This window comes from Macaca thibetana, chromosome 1 (assembly GCF_024542745.1).
Source record: "Macaca thibetana thibetana isolate TM-01 chromosome 1, ASM2454274v1, whole genome shotgun sequence".
NCBI classification, from domain to species: Eukaryota; Metazoa; Chordata; class Mammalia; order Primates; family Cercopithecidae; genus Macaca; species Macaca thibetana.
Window position 1 is genome coordinate 51,111,255 of NC_065578.1, and position 14,348 is coordinate 51,125,602.

General features: G+C 44.9%; 1 protein-coding gene across 1 annotated transcript in view; it reads right to left on the bottom strand.

Moving 5' to 3' along the window:
• Positions 1-1,684: 1,684 nt before the first annotated feature.
• The window catches only part of RAB3B (RAB3B, member RAS oncogene family), an 84,443-nt gene continuing 71,779 nt past the window's right edge, over positions 1,685-14,348 (bottom strand). The window contains exon 5 of the mRNA XM_050803566.1: positions 1,685-14,066. Coding sequence (XP_050659523.1) covers positions 13,879-14,066 — 188 coding nt within the window. The 3' untranslated portion in view covers positions 1,685-13,878. The remainder of the gene's footprint in view (positions 14,067-14,348) is intronic.

Below are 14,348 nucleotides of genomic sequence, written 5' to 3' on the forward strand. Positions count from 1 at the left end.
ATTCTCTCTCTGTCCAGATGGCTATATGAGTAGGATAAGGCTGGAGTGGCCTGAGAATAAAGCTGACCCACAGAAAAGTGATGCTGAGAGAGAGAGAATTCTGACAATATAATTTAGTCACCTGCTTCTATCTATGCCTGAAGCTAGATCTAGCTCTGGGCTTTATAAGTAACATGAGCTAACAAATTTCCCTCGCACCATGATCCCCTCTTTTACTGTGTGACTACTAAAAGTGGGTCTATGTCCCTTGTAATTGAAAGAATCCTATACAGGGATCTTTAAAATGCCAAGAAGAGAAAGGAAGGGAAGGGGAAGGGGAAGGGAGAAATAAAGAAAAAAGGAAGGAAGGAAGGAAGGAAGGAAGGAAGGAAGGAAGGAAGGAAGGAAGGAAGGAAGGAAGGAAGAAGAAGAAAGAAAGAAAGAAAGAAAGAAAGAAAGAAAGAAAGAAAGAAAGAAAGAAAGAAAGAAAGAAAGAAAGAAAGAAAGAAAGAAAGAAGGAAGGAAGGAAGGAAAAGAGAGAGAGAAAGAAAGGGAGAGAGAGGGAGAGAGGGAGGGAGGGAGGAAGGAAGGAGAAGGAGGAAGAGGATAAAAGGAAGGAAGGAAGGAAAGAAGGAAGGAAGGAAGGGAGGGAGGGAGGGAAAGGAATTCCAACTGAATGCATCTCTGACACCTCCATTATCTCTGCTCTGTGCTTCCAAAGTTCTGTGACCTCCCTGGCCCACCGGGGTCCCCATGCCTGAGTGCTGGCAGATGAGTAGGAGTTAACCAGGCTAAGAAAGGGAAAAGGTTTCTAGCATATCATGGTGGGGATGGAGTAAAATTGGACTGAATATGCTGCCTGCTTAGACTTATTAAACTTTTTGAGGAGAGGTGGGGGTAGGGAGTAGGTTTTGCCCCTTCCTGGGGCTGCGAGTTCTGTCTGCATTTGGTTTCATTTTCCTGTGGACTCTCTGCTTTCCAGCTCAGCAGCCTTGTTCCCACGTGCCATCCAGCAATGTATCTTAAACCTCCACTATGAGCTAATACTGAGGTAAGCTGCTGGGAGGCACACATTGCCCCTTGTTATTCTCTGCAACCTCTATACCACCTAGCACAGAGCCACAGCCCATCAGGTCTCCAGAAGTGCACACTAATAGGCACTCCCTGACCTCTTGCAATGTCAGTCCTTCCTTCACCATGAAGCCTTCCCTGATTGTTGTAGTCCATCCTGATACCCCGCTTTCCTGAGTCCATCATGAGCTATTGTATCATATTGTGTCTTTTGTTGCATCAGTGCTGGATCTATTTTCCAGTTCCTCTTAAAGATCTCTGAATGCAAGAATCTCTACCCAAAGTTCATTTTTTTTGAGACGGAGTCTTGCTCTGTCACCTAGGCTGGAGTGCAATGGGATGACCTCAGCTCACTGCAACCTCCACCTCCTGGGTTCAAGCAATTCTCCTGCCTCTGCCTCCCCAGTAGCTGGGACTACAGGTGCCCACCACCACATCTCGCTAATTTTTGTATTTTTAGTAGAGATGGGGTTTTGCCATGTTGTCCAGACTGGTCTTGAACTCCTGACTTCAAGTGATCCACCTACCTTGGCCTCCCAAAGTGCTGGGATTACAGGCATGAGTCGCTGCGGCCAGTGTCCTCTGCCCGAAGTTCTTAGCACAAACTCAGGAAAGAGTCACTCTACAAATGATACACAATTCAGAAGAACTTTAATGCATATACCATCATTGCCACTATAATAGAGATAGAAGATACATTAAGAAAATTCAGTTTGTATCCACAAAACAGATCAACACAGAACAAGGAAACACCATAGACATTTGTAAATGAGATCTTCTCTTTTGCTACTGTGTATATATATTCCTTTATATTTATACAAACTCACACCACCACATGACATTTCATATTTCATATGCCACTGAGAACAGGTGTCAGTATACAGAACATAGGAAGAAGAAAAAAGCATGAGAACATCTGCTTAATTCGAATCTGATGGGGAGAGACATGAGAGCTATTGTTCCTCTCTCCGCTCAGGCCTATCGAGAGACAACTTCAGTTTTTGCTAATTGTTCCTCCTGAGGAATTCTGCTCATACTGCATCTCCTAGGTTGGCATGAGACCAGCCTGGTCCCCGGTTGAATAAATTAGAAAGAGCAGTTCGGGGAATTGAAGATGACATGCAAACTGCATACGGTGACATCTCTGTGTGGCCGCAGAGATAGATCATCTGCCCCTGGCTCCTGGATCTGAGGGAAGCCGCTGCTGCTCAACCTGCTCCAGGGTTTAATTTTGTTGGGGTTGTGGGGCTGGCAAGGGGAATGTGTTCCTTTCCTTCCTTCTCTCCCACAAGCAGAGGAAGTCATATTAGACAAAACAGATGTTTAGGTGTTCTCTTCAGCAGCCTTCCTCTTGCTCCCCTCTATTACCCCCAGATAGGTGAAGTTCAGAATTAGGACTGCCCACTGCAGGGGGTACAGACGCTACCCTGTTCTGAGACTAACCCTGCCATTTACTGCCTTCTCTATGTAGTCTTGGATAGATTGCTTCACTGATGCAGGCCTCAATTTTCCTCATCTGTACTGGGAATAATAAAACCCACATCACAGTGTTGTATCAAAGATCATCAGGGCATGGATGGGAAAGTGCTTTGGGAACTGTAAAGCGCCAAACACATGATCGATGATTTTTGTTATAATATTTGAATATTATGTCTCCTGCCTGCTCCTCCTGGACCCCAGCCCCATCACAGCTCACTGCTCTGTTCATCCAGGCCCAGCTTGTAGTGGCTGATTCTTCTTGGCTGCTTTTAGCCTCCAGAAGTTTCTCTGAAGCCAACCAAACCTCTGGGTGTAAGGCATGTTGGCCCGGGTATTTTTGGTGAGGTTAGGTTCCGGGGACAGGAATGTGTATTGAGGTTGGGGGAAGGAGCTAAAGGAAGGAGGGGATCCTTGGAAAGGTCTCTGGGAGGGGTGTATTCGGTTTCATTCTGAGACAAATACCATCTTCTCCCCAAGACTCTCACAGTGGCTCCACCTTAAATGTCCACAGCATTTCACTTTCTAAAATGTACTTTTATTTGACTCTCATAACTATTTTGTGAAGTAGGGAAGATTGTCAGCCTCATTAGGTGAAAATATGTTGGTTCAAGATCACACAGTTAGTATGCTGCAAAGTCAGGACTCAAACCCAGATCTCTGGAATCCTGGTTTTCTGAGTGTTGAAGGGTACCTCTAACAAAGGCTCCAGAGCACTCTAAACTCTCATTCTGGGCTCACTCCTCACTCCTGGAGGCTGATCTCCGGGGGAAGGAGGAAGTGCATGAGGTACCTTTCCGTCAGGTGACTGGTGGCAGCCCCTACTTTAACCCAGCCCAACAAGGTCATGCTACAGAGCTGCTCATGGCATTTTCCTGGACTCTCCTCCCTTGGTCCTGGCTGGATTCTTCTACCCTGATCCAATTAGTAAGTCCAGGCTCCATCTCCTACTTATACAACACCCTCTTGCTCCTTTGCTCACGGTGTTTACACTGGCTTTCTCCATTCTCTGGTTCTCAGTCCCCTTACAAAAGATCCTGGATTAGATTTGCCTGCCTACCTCTGCCTGATTGGGATTACTTTGTGTAGTGCCAACATCACACGTTCGGCATCTACCGTGTGTGCATGACACTGCGCTAAGGGTTTTACACCCATTCTCCGTTTAATCCTTTCAACAGCCCCGTGAAGTAGATATTATTACTTCATTTATATATGAAGTAACTGAAACTCACTGAGGCTCCGGAGTCATCTTCCCAAAGTCACAAAACTAGTTAGTGACGAAGACCCAAGAATCGAACCCAGGTCTGTCAGACTGTGAGCCCTGTAGCCTTAACTACTCTGCCTTATGACTTTCTGAAACCTCATCCTGTGGTCTGATGCTTACAGGGGTTTGAAGATAGTTTACTACATGCAGTCCTTTTAGTTTCCAGGCTTCTAGCTGCATGGCAGAGTTTATCCTCAGAAAGATCTTGCCCAGCTTAGCCTGGCACACACTGGTCCATTAATTTAGTCCTCCTTGAGGTGGAATGCATTTCTGGCACATAAACATGGCTGCTTGGTGTCTCTTCTCAAACAAATGGGACTCTATTCTCAACAAGTGTCAGAGATTCTTGTTTCTCTTCTTCTTCTTGTTACTCTTTAGGAACACCTAGCCTAGGATAGTCAGGCATGGACCACCGGACACAAATTGCTAAGATACTTTCTGGCAGCCTCAGAAACCAGGACCATACACCTGGCTAAGTGACGAGGGGGTCACACAGCCTTGGCTCTTTTCACTGCACCCGAGAAGAAAGGAAGCTTTAGTAATGAAAGGATTGCTGCCAAAATCCTGTTTGCCCCTTGCAGCTCTGACAGAAAACAGCCACAGAACCCGAAGGCATCAGCACCAAGAGAGCCCATAGAAACTATCTGGTCTAAGCCCCTGAAGCCCAGAGATAAGAATGACTTAACCCAAGCTACACAACCTCTTAGCTTTATCCCAGTCCACTGTTAACCCCAGAAAGAGATGCATTCGAATCTGAAAGGAGACAGGAATCCTAATCCTACTGCTCAGGGACTTGCTGACTTACTTTGCTGTCTATTAGTCTTTCTGTGACATGATTTTCTACCAACCAAAGTCTTTTATTCAAGTCTCCCAGAGATTTCCTATTTAAGCGTTTGCTATTTGGCCACTTGAAAAAGACAGAAGAGAAGTAAACAGAAGCACACAACTCAGTCTAGTCAGTAGTTGACTCTCAAGATGGTGGATGTCACTGAGATGGCTGAGAAATAGGAACGGATGTGGAGAAAGGAGTGGCAGTGGAGTTAGCTGTTTCGTCTACCTGCTGGAAACCTGGGAAGCCAGACTCTGTGTGGACAGTGATCCCTAGTCATAGGAACCTTTGCCTGTGCTGTCATCAGTGTCCATGGAGAACTGCTTCTCACCTTGAGAAATCCCTCTTCTTCGTTCCTTCAGGTACAGGAAGAGAGGATGGAGATGAGGGTAGGCTTCTTTTCCAGATTATACAGTCTGGATCAGAAAGTCCATATCAGTGGGATTTTCGGAAAGACCCAGTTTTTTTTTTTTTTTTTTTTTTTTTTTTAATTAGAATTTCTATACTTTGGAGCTAGAAGGACATATAAATGAGAAAACTGAGAACCAAAGAGGAGACAACATATTTTTGGTTGCAAGTGATAAGAACCTAACTCCAACATGCAAAGCAAAGGGGGGTTTTATTAGAAAGATACGCTGAGCTGGCCGGGCGCGGTGGCTCAAGCCTGTAATCCCAGCACTTTGGGAGGCCGAGACGGGCAGATCACGAGGTCAGGAGATTGAGACCATCCTGGCTGACCTGGTGAAACCCCGTCTCTACTAAAAAATACAAAAAACTAGCCGGGCGAGGTGGCGGGCTCCTGTAGTCCCAGCTACTCGGGAGGCTGAGGCAGGAGAATGGAGTAAACCCGGGAGGCGGAGCTTGCAGTGAGTTGAGATCCGGCCACTGCACTCCAGCCTGGGCGACAGAGCGAGACTCCATCTCAGAAAAAAAAAAAAAGAAAGATACGCTGAGCTTTCTAACAGAATCAAAGGAAGAGGTGATCAGCCAAGCCTCAAGAAACCAGAATCAGGGTCTGGAAAACCAGAGGCCACACTCTTTCTCACCTGTCTCTGCTGCCCGCTGCCTAATGGCCTTGTTTTCTCTTACTATAGACCAGAATCTACACAGGAGTGGAGAATAAGCCATCACAGTTTTAGACCTCATATCTTCACATATTTGCCACTCAAGTGGAAAAAGAATAGGTCCAGCTTTTATAAAAATCGTAGGGAAAGATTCTGATGGGCCCTGCTTGGTCACATGCTCCCTTTAATGACAGTCTTCACTAGAATCACCTGGTTTGGGTAAGGGAGTAGTAGTACTACTAAAGAAGAGATTACTATTTCTGAAAGAAACAATGAGAGAGGTGATAGTTGCTTATTACAGGAAATGATTTACCAGAGATCCTATAGCAAGTTAGAAGCAGATTCAGGCTAGAAACAGAATCAATAAAATAGGTACTATTAATAATGGAAGTTTCTGAATTTTCTTCGTTTCTTTCTTTCCTTTTCTTCTTTTTCTTTTCTTTCTTTTTCTTTTGAGAGGGGGACAGGGTCTTGCTCTGTCACCCAGGCTGGAGTGGCACAGGAGTACAATCATGGATATGGCTCACTGTATTCTTGACCTCCAGGGCTCAAGCGATCCTCCCACCTCAGCCTCCCAAGTAGCTGAGACTATAGGTGCAGGCTACCATGCCCAATTAATTGTTTGTATTTTTTGTAGAGACAGGGTTTCACCACCTTGCCAAGGTTTGGATTGTTTTCGTATGGGGTATTGAAGTAAACCTCAGTGTTACTGAGCTGTTCATTTATTTAGATTTTTAAGAGATTGCCATTGAGGTGGCTCATACAAACAATCCGAGTGACTCAGGAGGCCAAGGCAAGAGGATCGCTTGAGGCCAGAATTTGAAACCAGCTTGGGCAACATAGCAAGACTTTGTCTCTACAAAAAATAAATACATAAATAATATATATAGAGAGAGTTGCTCCTGTGAGAGAAATGGACTAATGGGGAGTAATTATGCGAGTAGGGAAACGTTAGGAACTCTGTGGTAGCTCTCTAGGGCAGAAAACAATGGTGGCCTGGACCAAGGTCATGGCAATGAAAATGGAGAAAAATGATCAGATTTGAGATATATTTAGAAGTAAAACCCTAGGATCTGCTGCTAGATTAGACAAGGAGGCTAAGAAAAAGAGAAAAATCAGAGAATTAAGGATGGCACCCAGTTTTCTGTGAAGACTGGGGTTCAAACAAGTTTGGGGACAGAATCACAAGTTTCAATTTGGACATGTTAAGTTTGAGACATGAAAATGTCCAGTAGGCACTTAGGTACACATGTTATTATCAAAGACTTGATATTTAAAGCCTCGAGACTAGACGAGTACGTCAAGGAAGGAAGTACAGTTAGAACAGAAGGCCCAACTGTTTTTGGAGTCATCTTTTCTGCATATACTGAATCTTTCTGCTGGGCTTCTGGCCAGGAACTTCAGGTAGGAATTACAACCATTATCTACGGTGAATCCTGTGAAATGAGAAGTCAGATTCATCCCTCGAGGATAGCTAAGAAGTATCCAAATGGACTGTTTAACAAGCATCAAAACTTCTTCATCTAGAAGTGTCTTGATTCCTCCAAAGTAAATCCTTCGGATAACTACTAAACAAATGATAAGACTGCCCTGCCCTAAACGATTTTGCCACTTGTCTTTGGTGATACCATCAGAGCCACGTTTTAAGACCCCAAGACACGTACCAGACATAGTTTCAGAGAACTGAGGATGCTTCCTGTGGTAGATTGAAAAATTGGTCACTGTATTTTGTAGCTCCTCCCATAAGGAGATGGCATCTATTCCCCTAACATTTTTTTTTTTTTTTTTTTTTTGAGACTGAGTCTGGCTCTATCACCCAGGCTGAAGTGCAGTGGCATGATTTCGGCTTATTGCAACCTCCTCCTCCTGGCTTCAAGCAACTCTTGTGCTTTAGCCTCCCGAGTAGCTGGGATTACAGATGCCCGCCACCACGCCCAGCTAATTTTTGTATTTTTAGTAGAGACGGGGTTTCACCATGTTGGCCAGGCTGGTCTAGAACTCCTGACCTCAAGTGATCCGCATGCCTCGGCCTCCCAAAATGTTGGGATTACAGGCCTGAGCCACCAAGCCTAGCCCTATTTCTCCATTTCTTAAAACTGGGCTTGGCCAGGGAACTTGTGTTCATCAGTGAGACATTTGCAAATGTGATGGAAACAGAGCTTGAAAAGTGCTTCTGTGTTGGGTCTTGCCCTCTCTTGCTTTGAGGAAACTCCTGCCACCATATGGACAAATCTGGGCAGCCTTCTGGAGGATGACACCACAGGGAGAAAGGCCTCAACAGCCCCAGTCATCTCAGCTGGGACCCCAGACATATGGATGTAGCTATCCTAGACCATCCTGCCTCAGCCAGAAGAACCACCCAGCCAACCCACAGAATCATAAGAAATGATACATGTTTGTTGTTTTAAGCCTATACGTTTTGGAGTGGTTGGTTATGTCCTTCAGAAAACAACAATGAACTCATAGCCAGGCAGCCTAACAATGTTTCACAGGTACAGATATTCCTTCTCGTATCCTTACTCTTCTTGGGGCATTTGTATTTGATCAGCCATCAAAGGTTAGCACTAAAAGATGAAAGCTAAGTTGAGGAATGTAAAGCAATGGCCAGTGGGTAGCAGAGATATCTGGGAGCAGTAGACTTCCAAGAGCCCCTGAAACAGTTTCTCAAAGGTGATTCAGGTTTCGCAGGTGAATGTTCTCAGAGCATCATGTGCCTTTCCTTTAGAGTACTTTGTAATTATATTTGGGTGATGATTTGACAATGTCTAGACTAAATCATGAAGCTATACGTTTCATGAAAGCAAGAACGGTGCCTAATTTGCCACTACTTGCATCCTGGCACATAATATATATTCATTTGTTGAGAAAATAAATGAATAAATAAATTTGAATTTTGCCTACTTCATATAACGGATCAGGACCTTAAAAAGCCATCATTTAACAGTATTTATATCTCATGGACTAGTGTTTTACATCTACTTCCAGCCACAGGATGCTACTTGATTCCCCAACTATGGCAGGTAATTGGGTGTAGGCTTGGGAGGGGGAATCGGAAATCAATGAGATCCCAGGACACTGATTATTGTAGTTCTTTCCCCTTCCCCCAAACTGTTGGCAAACAAAGTCAAACAAACATTCCTCATATACTTCTTAGCCTTCCTGGATATACTTGATATCCAAGCAAGGAGCTTAGTGGCGGCAGGAGCAGGTGATAAGAGTTGGGGAGTCAGGTCTGGAGAATGGTATTATTCTGCGGACGTTATAAGGCTTCGGTCACCAAGCAATTGTGGTTATTTAATTAACTGAGGTTATTTAACTCTAAGAATCCTTGGGCGCCTGGTACTACCAGAGGGTATATCCCATCTACCCTTCTAAGACAATCTGAAGAAAAAAATTTAAAAGAGCATGAGTCAGAGAGAGGAGGGTTCAAATGATACTAGTGGGTGACTTGAGCATGTTAACTTTTCCAGGACTGTTTCCTTGACTACCAAATTGGGATAACAATATTTTAGAAACAGCACCTCCATTAGACCATAAGGACCTTGCAGGCAGGGATCATTTCTTTTCACCTGTATTTATCTAGTGCTTAATAATGCTAGGCCCTAGTCGATACTCAAATAGCTAAGTGTCTTCTTAGAGGTGATCCAGGACCTAGTCCTGGCGCCATCACTGCAGTACTCTCAGAATAATTAGGAGATTTCCTTCCAATCCTTGGACGTCAACCTTCCCTTCTATAAGATAGGAGGCTGGAACAGATCTTCTCTAAGCTCCTTTCCAGATCTGATGATCAATGAGTCTGTGACCATTCAGTACACTATACCCGACTGCTGCTCCTAGAAGTTAATAATGCTACAGACTGAGGAGACAATAAGTCACGAATCACTTTGTATTTACAGATACACATGCATTTAAAATAGATATAAACAAACACAATACTGTATCGCACTTTTGGCCTACTTTTGCCTCTTTAGTAGTCAAGAGGTTTTTTGTTGTTGTTGTCGTTTGTTTGTTTTGTTTTGAGATGGAGTCTTGATGTGTCACCCAGGCTGAAGTGCAGTGGCACGATCTCGGCTCACTGCAACCTCCGCCTCCCAGGTTCAAGCAATTCTCTGCCTCAGCCTCCTGAGTAGGGATTTCAGGTGCCCGCCACCACGCCTGGATAATTTTTGTATTTTTAGTAGAGATGGGGCTTCACCATGTTGCCCAGGCTGGTCTTGAACCAGGTGATCCGCCCACCTCAGCCTCCCAAAGTGCTGGAATTACAGGTGTGAGCTGCTGCGCCCAGCCAGAAGTCAAGAGTTTTTAAATATTTTATTTGGATTGTTTAGGAAGATTAAATCCAGGACAAGTTGCCACTAACACATATTATGCAGCTTGAACCTTGGTGGCTAATTGCGCTATTACTGTGATTGATGACCACTATGCTGCAATCAGCTGGAAGCTGCTGCCTTTCATTTGACAGAAATGAGGTCACAGAGCAGGGCTGGGGAGCTGCCATCTCACAAGTAGGTCTGGTTGTCTGTTGCCCAGTAGATGAGCTTGCCACTATAACATTTAACTCTTGATTCCATCTATTGTGAAGACGCCTGTTTCCTTGAACTGGCTCCTGAGTTTTACAGAATTTGACAGTTTTAAAGAAAACAATTTGATCTTTGCCTGAATATTCAGTAGGAGAGAAAAGATTATTGGATACAGATACTAAAATATCCAGGGGTCATGAGAACCTTGGTCTGAAATCCCAGTACTAAAGTAGATGAGTGTTAATGACCAGAAAAAAAACAGTAATTATCTGTGACACTGTATACAATGTTACAGTGTAAAAATCACACCCAGAATCACTGCCCTCTGAAGCAACTGTATTATACCCATGGTCAGAAAAGTTAATCAAGTCACTCTTCACAAATGCCCCCTTGCTGGAGCATGGAGGCTGTTCAAAGTGGAGCATGGAGGCTCCTGCTGCTTGGGAGCCTGCTAAGTGTTGCCTGGCAGAGGCAGGTACAAGGAAAGCCAGCACTTAGGACTGGGAAGCACTGGGCATTTTCTACCCAGGCCCATGGGATCTGTTGCCTCAGAGACTGACTCGCCTTTCCTGAGCATGAGACATCCATCACCTCGGATTAGTCTGAGTAGTTGAGCAATTTGTTAACAGATTAGAGATATACATCTTTTCTCCAGTGGACTTGGAAACTGATGGCCCTGGAATTGAATCCTAATGTGGCTTTAACACTCTCTTGGTATGTGATCCAATTCTCGTAATCCCTCTGGATCATAGTTTGTCTATAAAAGATGCAGCCCAGAATGTGGTTAAGAACACAGACCTTGGAACTTACTGCCTGGATGTGAACTACAGCTCTACCACTTACTTCCTATGTGACCTTAGAGGTCAAGCTAGAACCTCTTTGTACCTTTGTTTCCTCATCTTCAAATGAGGCTCACTGTAGTGCCTCCCTCACAAGATGTTGGGAAGATAAATGAGTTAATGCATGTAAAATGCTTGGAAGAATGTCTAGTACAGAGTAAGCATGACATCAGAGTTGGCCAAGACAACACTGGGATACCGATCCTGATCTCTCAGGTTTGTTTGGTGGATCAACTGAAATGGTAAAGGTAAGAAAAAAGAGTCACCAAGTTATTAGTGCCAAAAGGGACCTTAAAGATCATCCAAATAAGCTCCCTCATTTTATAAGTAGGAAATCAAGACTCAAAAATGGGGAGTAACTGGTCCAGAGTCACAGTTGATTTAATGACAGAGTCTAGGTCTCCTGATTCCAAGTCCAAAGCTCTGTTCTCTGCATTGCATCAAAGAAAGCAGCATCTTTGTAGAGCTGACTCCTTTAAAAAAAAAAAAAAAAAAGAGAGAGCGAGAGAGAGATAAAGAGAGAGAGGGTCTTACTCTGTCACCCAGACTGGAATGCAGTGGCATGATTACAACTCACTGCAACCTCAAATTCCTGGGTGCAAGCAATTCTCCTGCCTCAGCCTCCCAAGTAGCTGAGGCTATAGGAGTGCACCACCACATGTGGCTAATTTTTTTTTTTTTTTTGGTAGGGATGGAATTTGACCATATTGCTCAGGCTGGTCTCGAACTCCTGGCCTCAAGTGTTCCTCCTGCCTTGGCTTTCCAAAGTGTTGGGGTTACAGGTGTGAGCCACAGTGCCCTGGATGGTCCTTTTATTTAGTCATTGGACTAGTTGCTAGTTAATATACTTTTCTAGGACAATGAGCCTCATTTGAAATGAAGAGAAAACTGGGGAGAGACTCCCCTGGCCCGTTGACTTTTGAGGCGGCTGAGGATTCAGACCATGATATAGAAGAAAGATTTTCTGGAATCATTGCCAGTTCTATGTCATTATTTCAGCCCAAACCAAATATGTCCCTGTGGCCAAGCAAGTTAGAATAATGAGCGAATTCATTCTGGTCTCTGAGTTTCTTTTCTTTTTTTCCTCAGGTGTTTAATTAAGGGGCTTCCACCAGAAGTGGTTTCCCACGCTCTCTGGTAGAAACTAAGGTTTCACTCCCAGGAGAATGGGGTTGGGATCGGGATCTTTTTTTTTTTTTTTTTTTTTTTTTTTTTTGAGACGGAGTCTCGCTCTGTCGCCCAGGCTGGAGTGCAGTGGCGCGATCTCGGCTCACTGCAAGCTCCGCCTCCCGGGTTCACGCCATTCTCCTGCCTCAGCCTCCCGAGTAGCTGGGACTACAGGCGCCCACAACCGCGCCCGGCTAATTTTTTGTATTTTTAGTAGAGACGGGGTTTCACCGTGGTCTCGATCTCCTGACCTTGTGATCCGCCCGCCTCGGCCTCCCAAAGTGCTGGGATTACAGGTGTGAGCCACCGCGCCCGGCCTGGGATCGGGATCTTTGAGTTCAATTTTCTCAATTTTTTCAGGGTCATACCACCTTAGATTTATTTTGCTTCAAATCACACTTCTCAGTTAGACTGCTCAAGAGCAATTAAAAGATGGATTGCAGGAAAGGGGCAGGATGGGGAGAAGAGCCTATGAAGAACAGCCGATGGAATTATAGAGGTATTGACCTAGAGAAAAGGCAAGTCCCAGGAGTCATGATTCGTGTTCTCAAATAGTCCGAGGGTGTCACAGGGCAGAGAGGGCAGAGACTGTGAAGTCTCTGACAGCAGAGCTGGTACCAACAGGGAGGGAAGAAGAAGAATTTCCAGGAGGCAGATTTGAGCTTGAAGCAAGGAAAACTTTCTATGAGAGTTAACCAAGATGGTGTGGAAAATGAGCTCTTGTCCCTGCCTAGAAGGTGTGCTTTAGAAGAAAGAGATTTGGTTGTTAGGCTTGACAGTCACTTGTCAGAAAAAGGAAGGTTAGAATTGACTAGTCAAACTAGGTAAATTTGGGAATCCCATCAACTCTAAAATCCTCAGGTTCTAGAAGTCTAAGAACCAATCGCCAATTTTACTAAGTTCCCACAGTTAAGAACCAACTGGAAAGCAGCAAAATCAGAAACTCATGATCTGTGTCTTGATCTTGCCTGTTTCTCTTTTTCTCTGTTTGTCTTTCTTGAGCATATGTGCCTGCTCTTTCCTATAGCAGGAACCTCTGACATTCTGTAGGGGATAATCATTTTCTCTTAAGTGTGTTTCTGACTCAGCCTTTGCTCCTTCAGCATCATTAGAGAGTCTGAGCTCTCTGAAGATTAGCTCTGCCTGTCACCACAGCAACTGCCCAGGCCCTGTGGGCATCCGTGGTAACAGGCACAGGGCTTTGAGAGCCCAAGCTTGACTTGCAGTGAGAGAAAGCCCCACAGGGAGCCCGATAGGAAACAAGCACGTTGTGCTTTGGGAAGTTGTCTTTAATAGGATTAGCTATGCAGGCCAGCCTCACTTTACGCAATTGGCATGCCCCTGAAGAATGTGGGTGTGTCAAATTTTGGTAAATGGAGGAACTCTCATTTTAAAGGCAGAGAAGAGACTGCTTTTAAGTCCCTGTAGTGAATCCCCTTCATAAAACAGAGTCTTCTTTTGCAAAGTGAATCTCCACCCATGTAGTGACCTGTTCTGTTAGTCTAGTGCTGAGTATCTATTACTGGGAACATCTGCAGAGAACCCTGGGGGCAGGCAAAGAACAGCAGCAGCTCATCTTGGTCGGGGCTGAGACTGGACAGTGTGTAACAGGGAGAAGCAGACTGGGTGTGGGGCCACAACGAGGGGAGGTCAGGAAGGTGGGCCTTGCCTAGCACGAGCAGTTCTGCTGCAGCAGCGGTGGGGTGTCCGAGAGACGCGTGTTCTTGGAGGAGCCCAGCATCGAGGGGTCTGTGTCCAGCGAATCAGACATCTTGTCACAAATGGCATCCACCAGGCGCTCGAAGGCCTGCCTTACACTGATGTTCTCCTTCGCACTGGCTTCAAAGAAATCAAACCCTGGAAAGAGGAGAGATACAGATAAGGCCTTTTCCATCCCTTCTGCTGGAACCCTTCTGTGCCCTCAGCCCAAGCACTCTGGATTAATATTTCCAGTGCTCAGGAGTGAAGCAAAGAGGCCCAATTCCATGGACAGGTGATTCTGCTTCAAGGAGACGGCCCAGGGCAGGAGTTTCCTGCACTGGTCTTTCAGTCAGACTGATCCTAGCTGTACCACTGCCCAGCTGTTTAATTCCAGGCTAAGTCACTTATTCTCTTTACAAATCAATTTCCTGGTTTGTA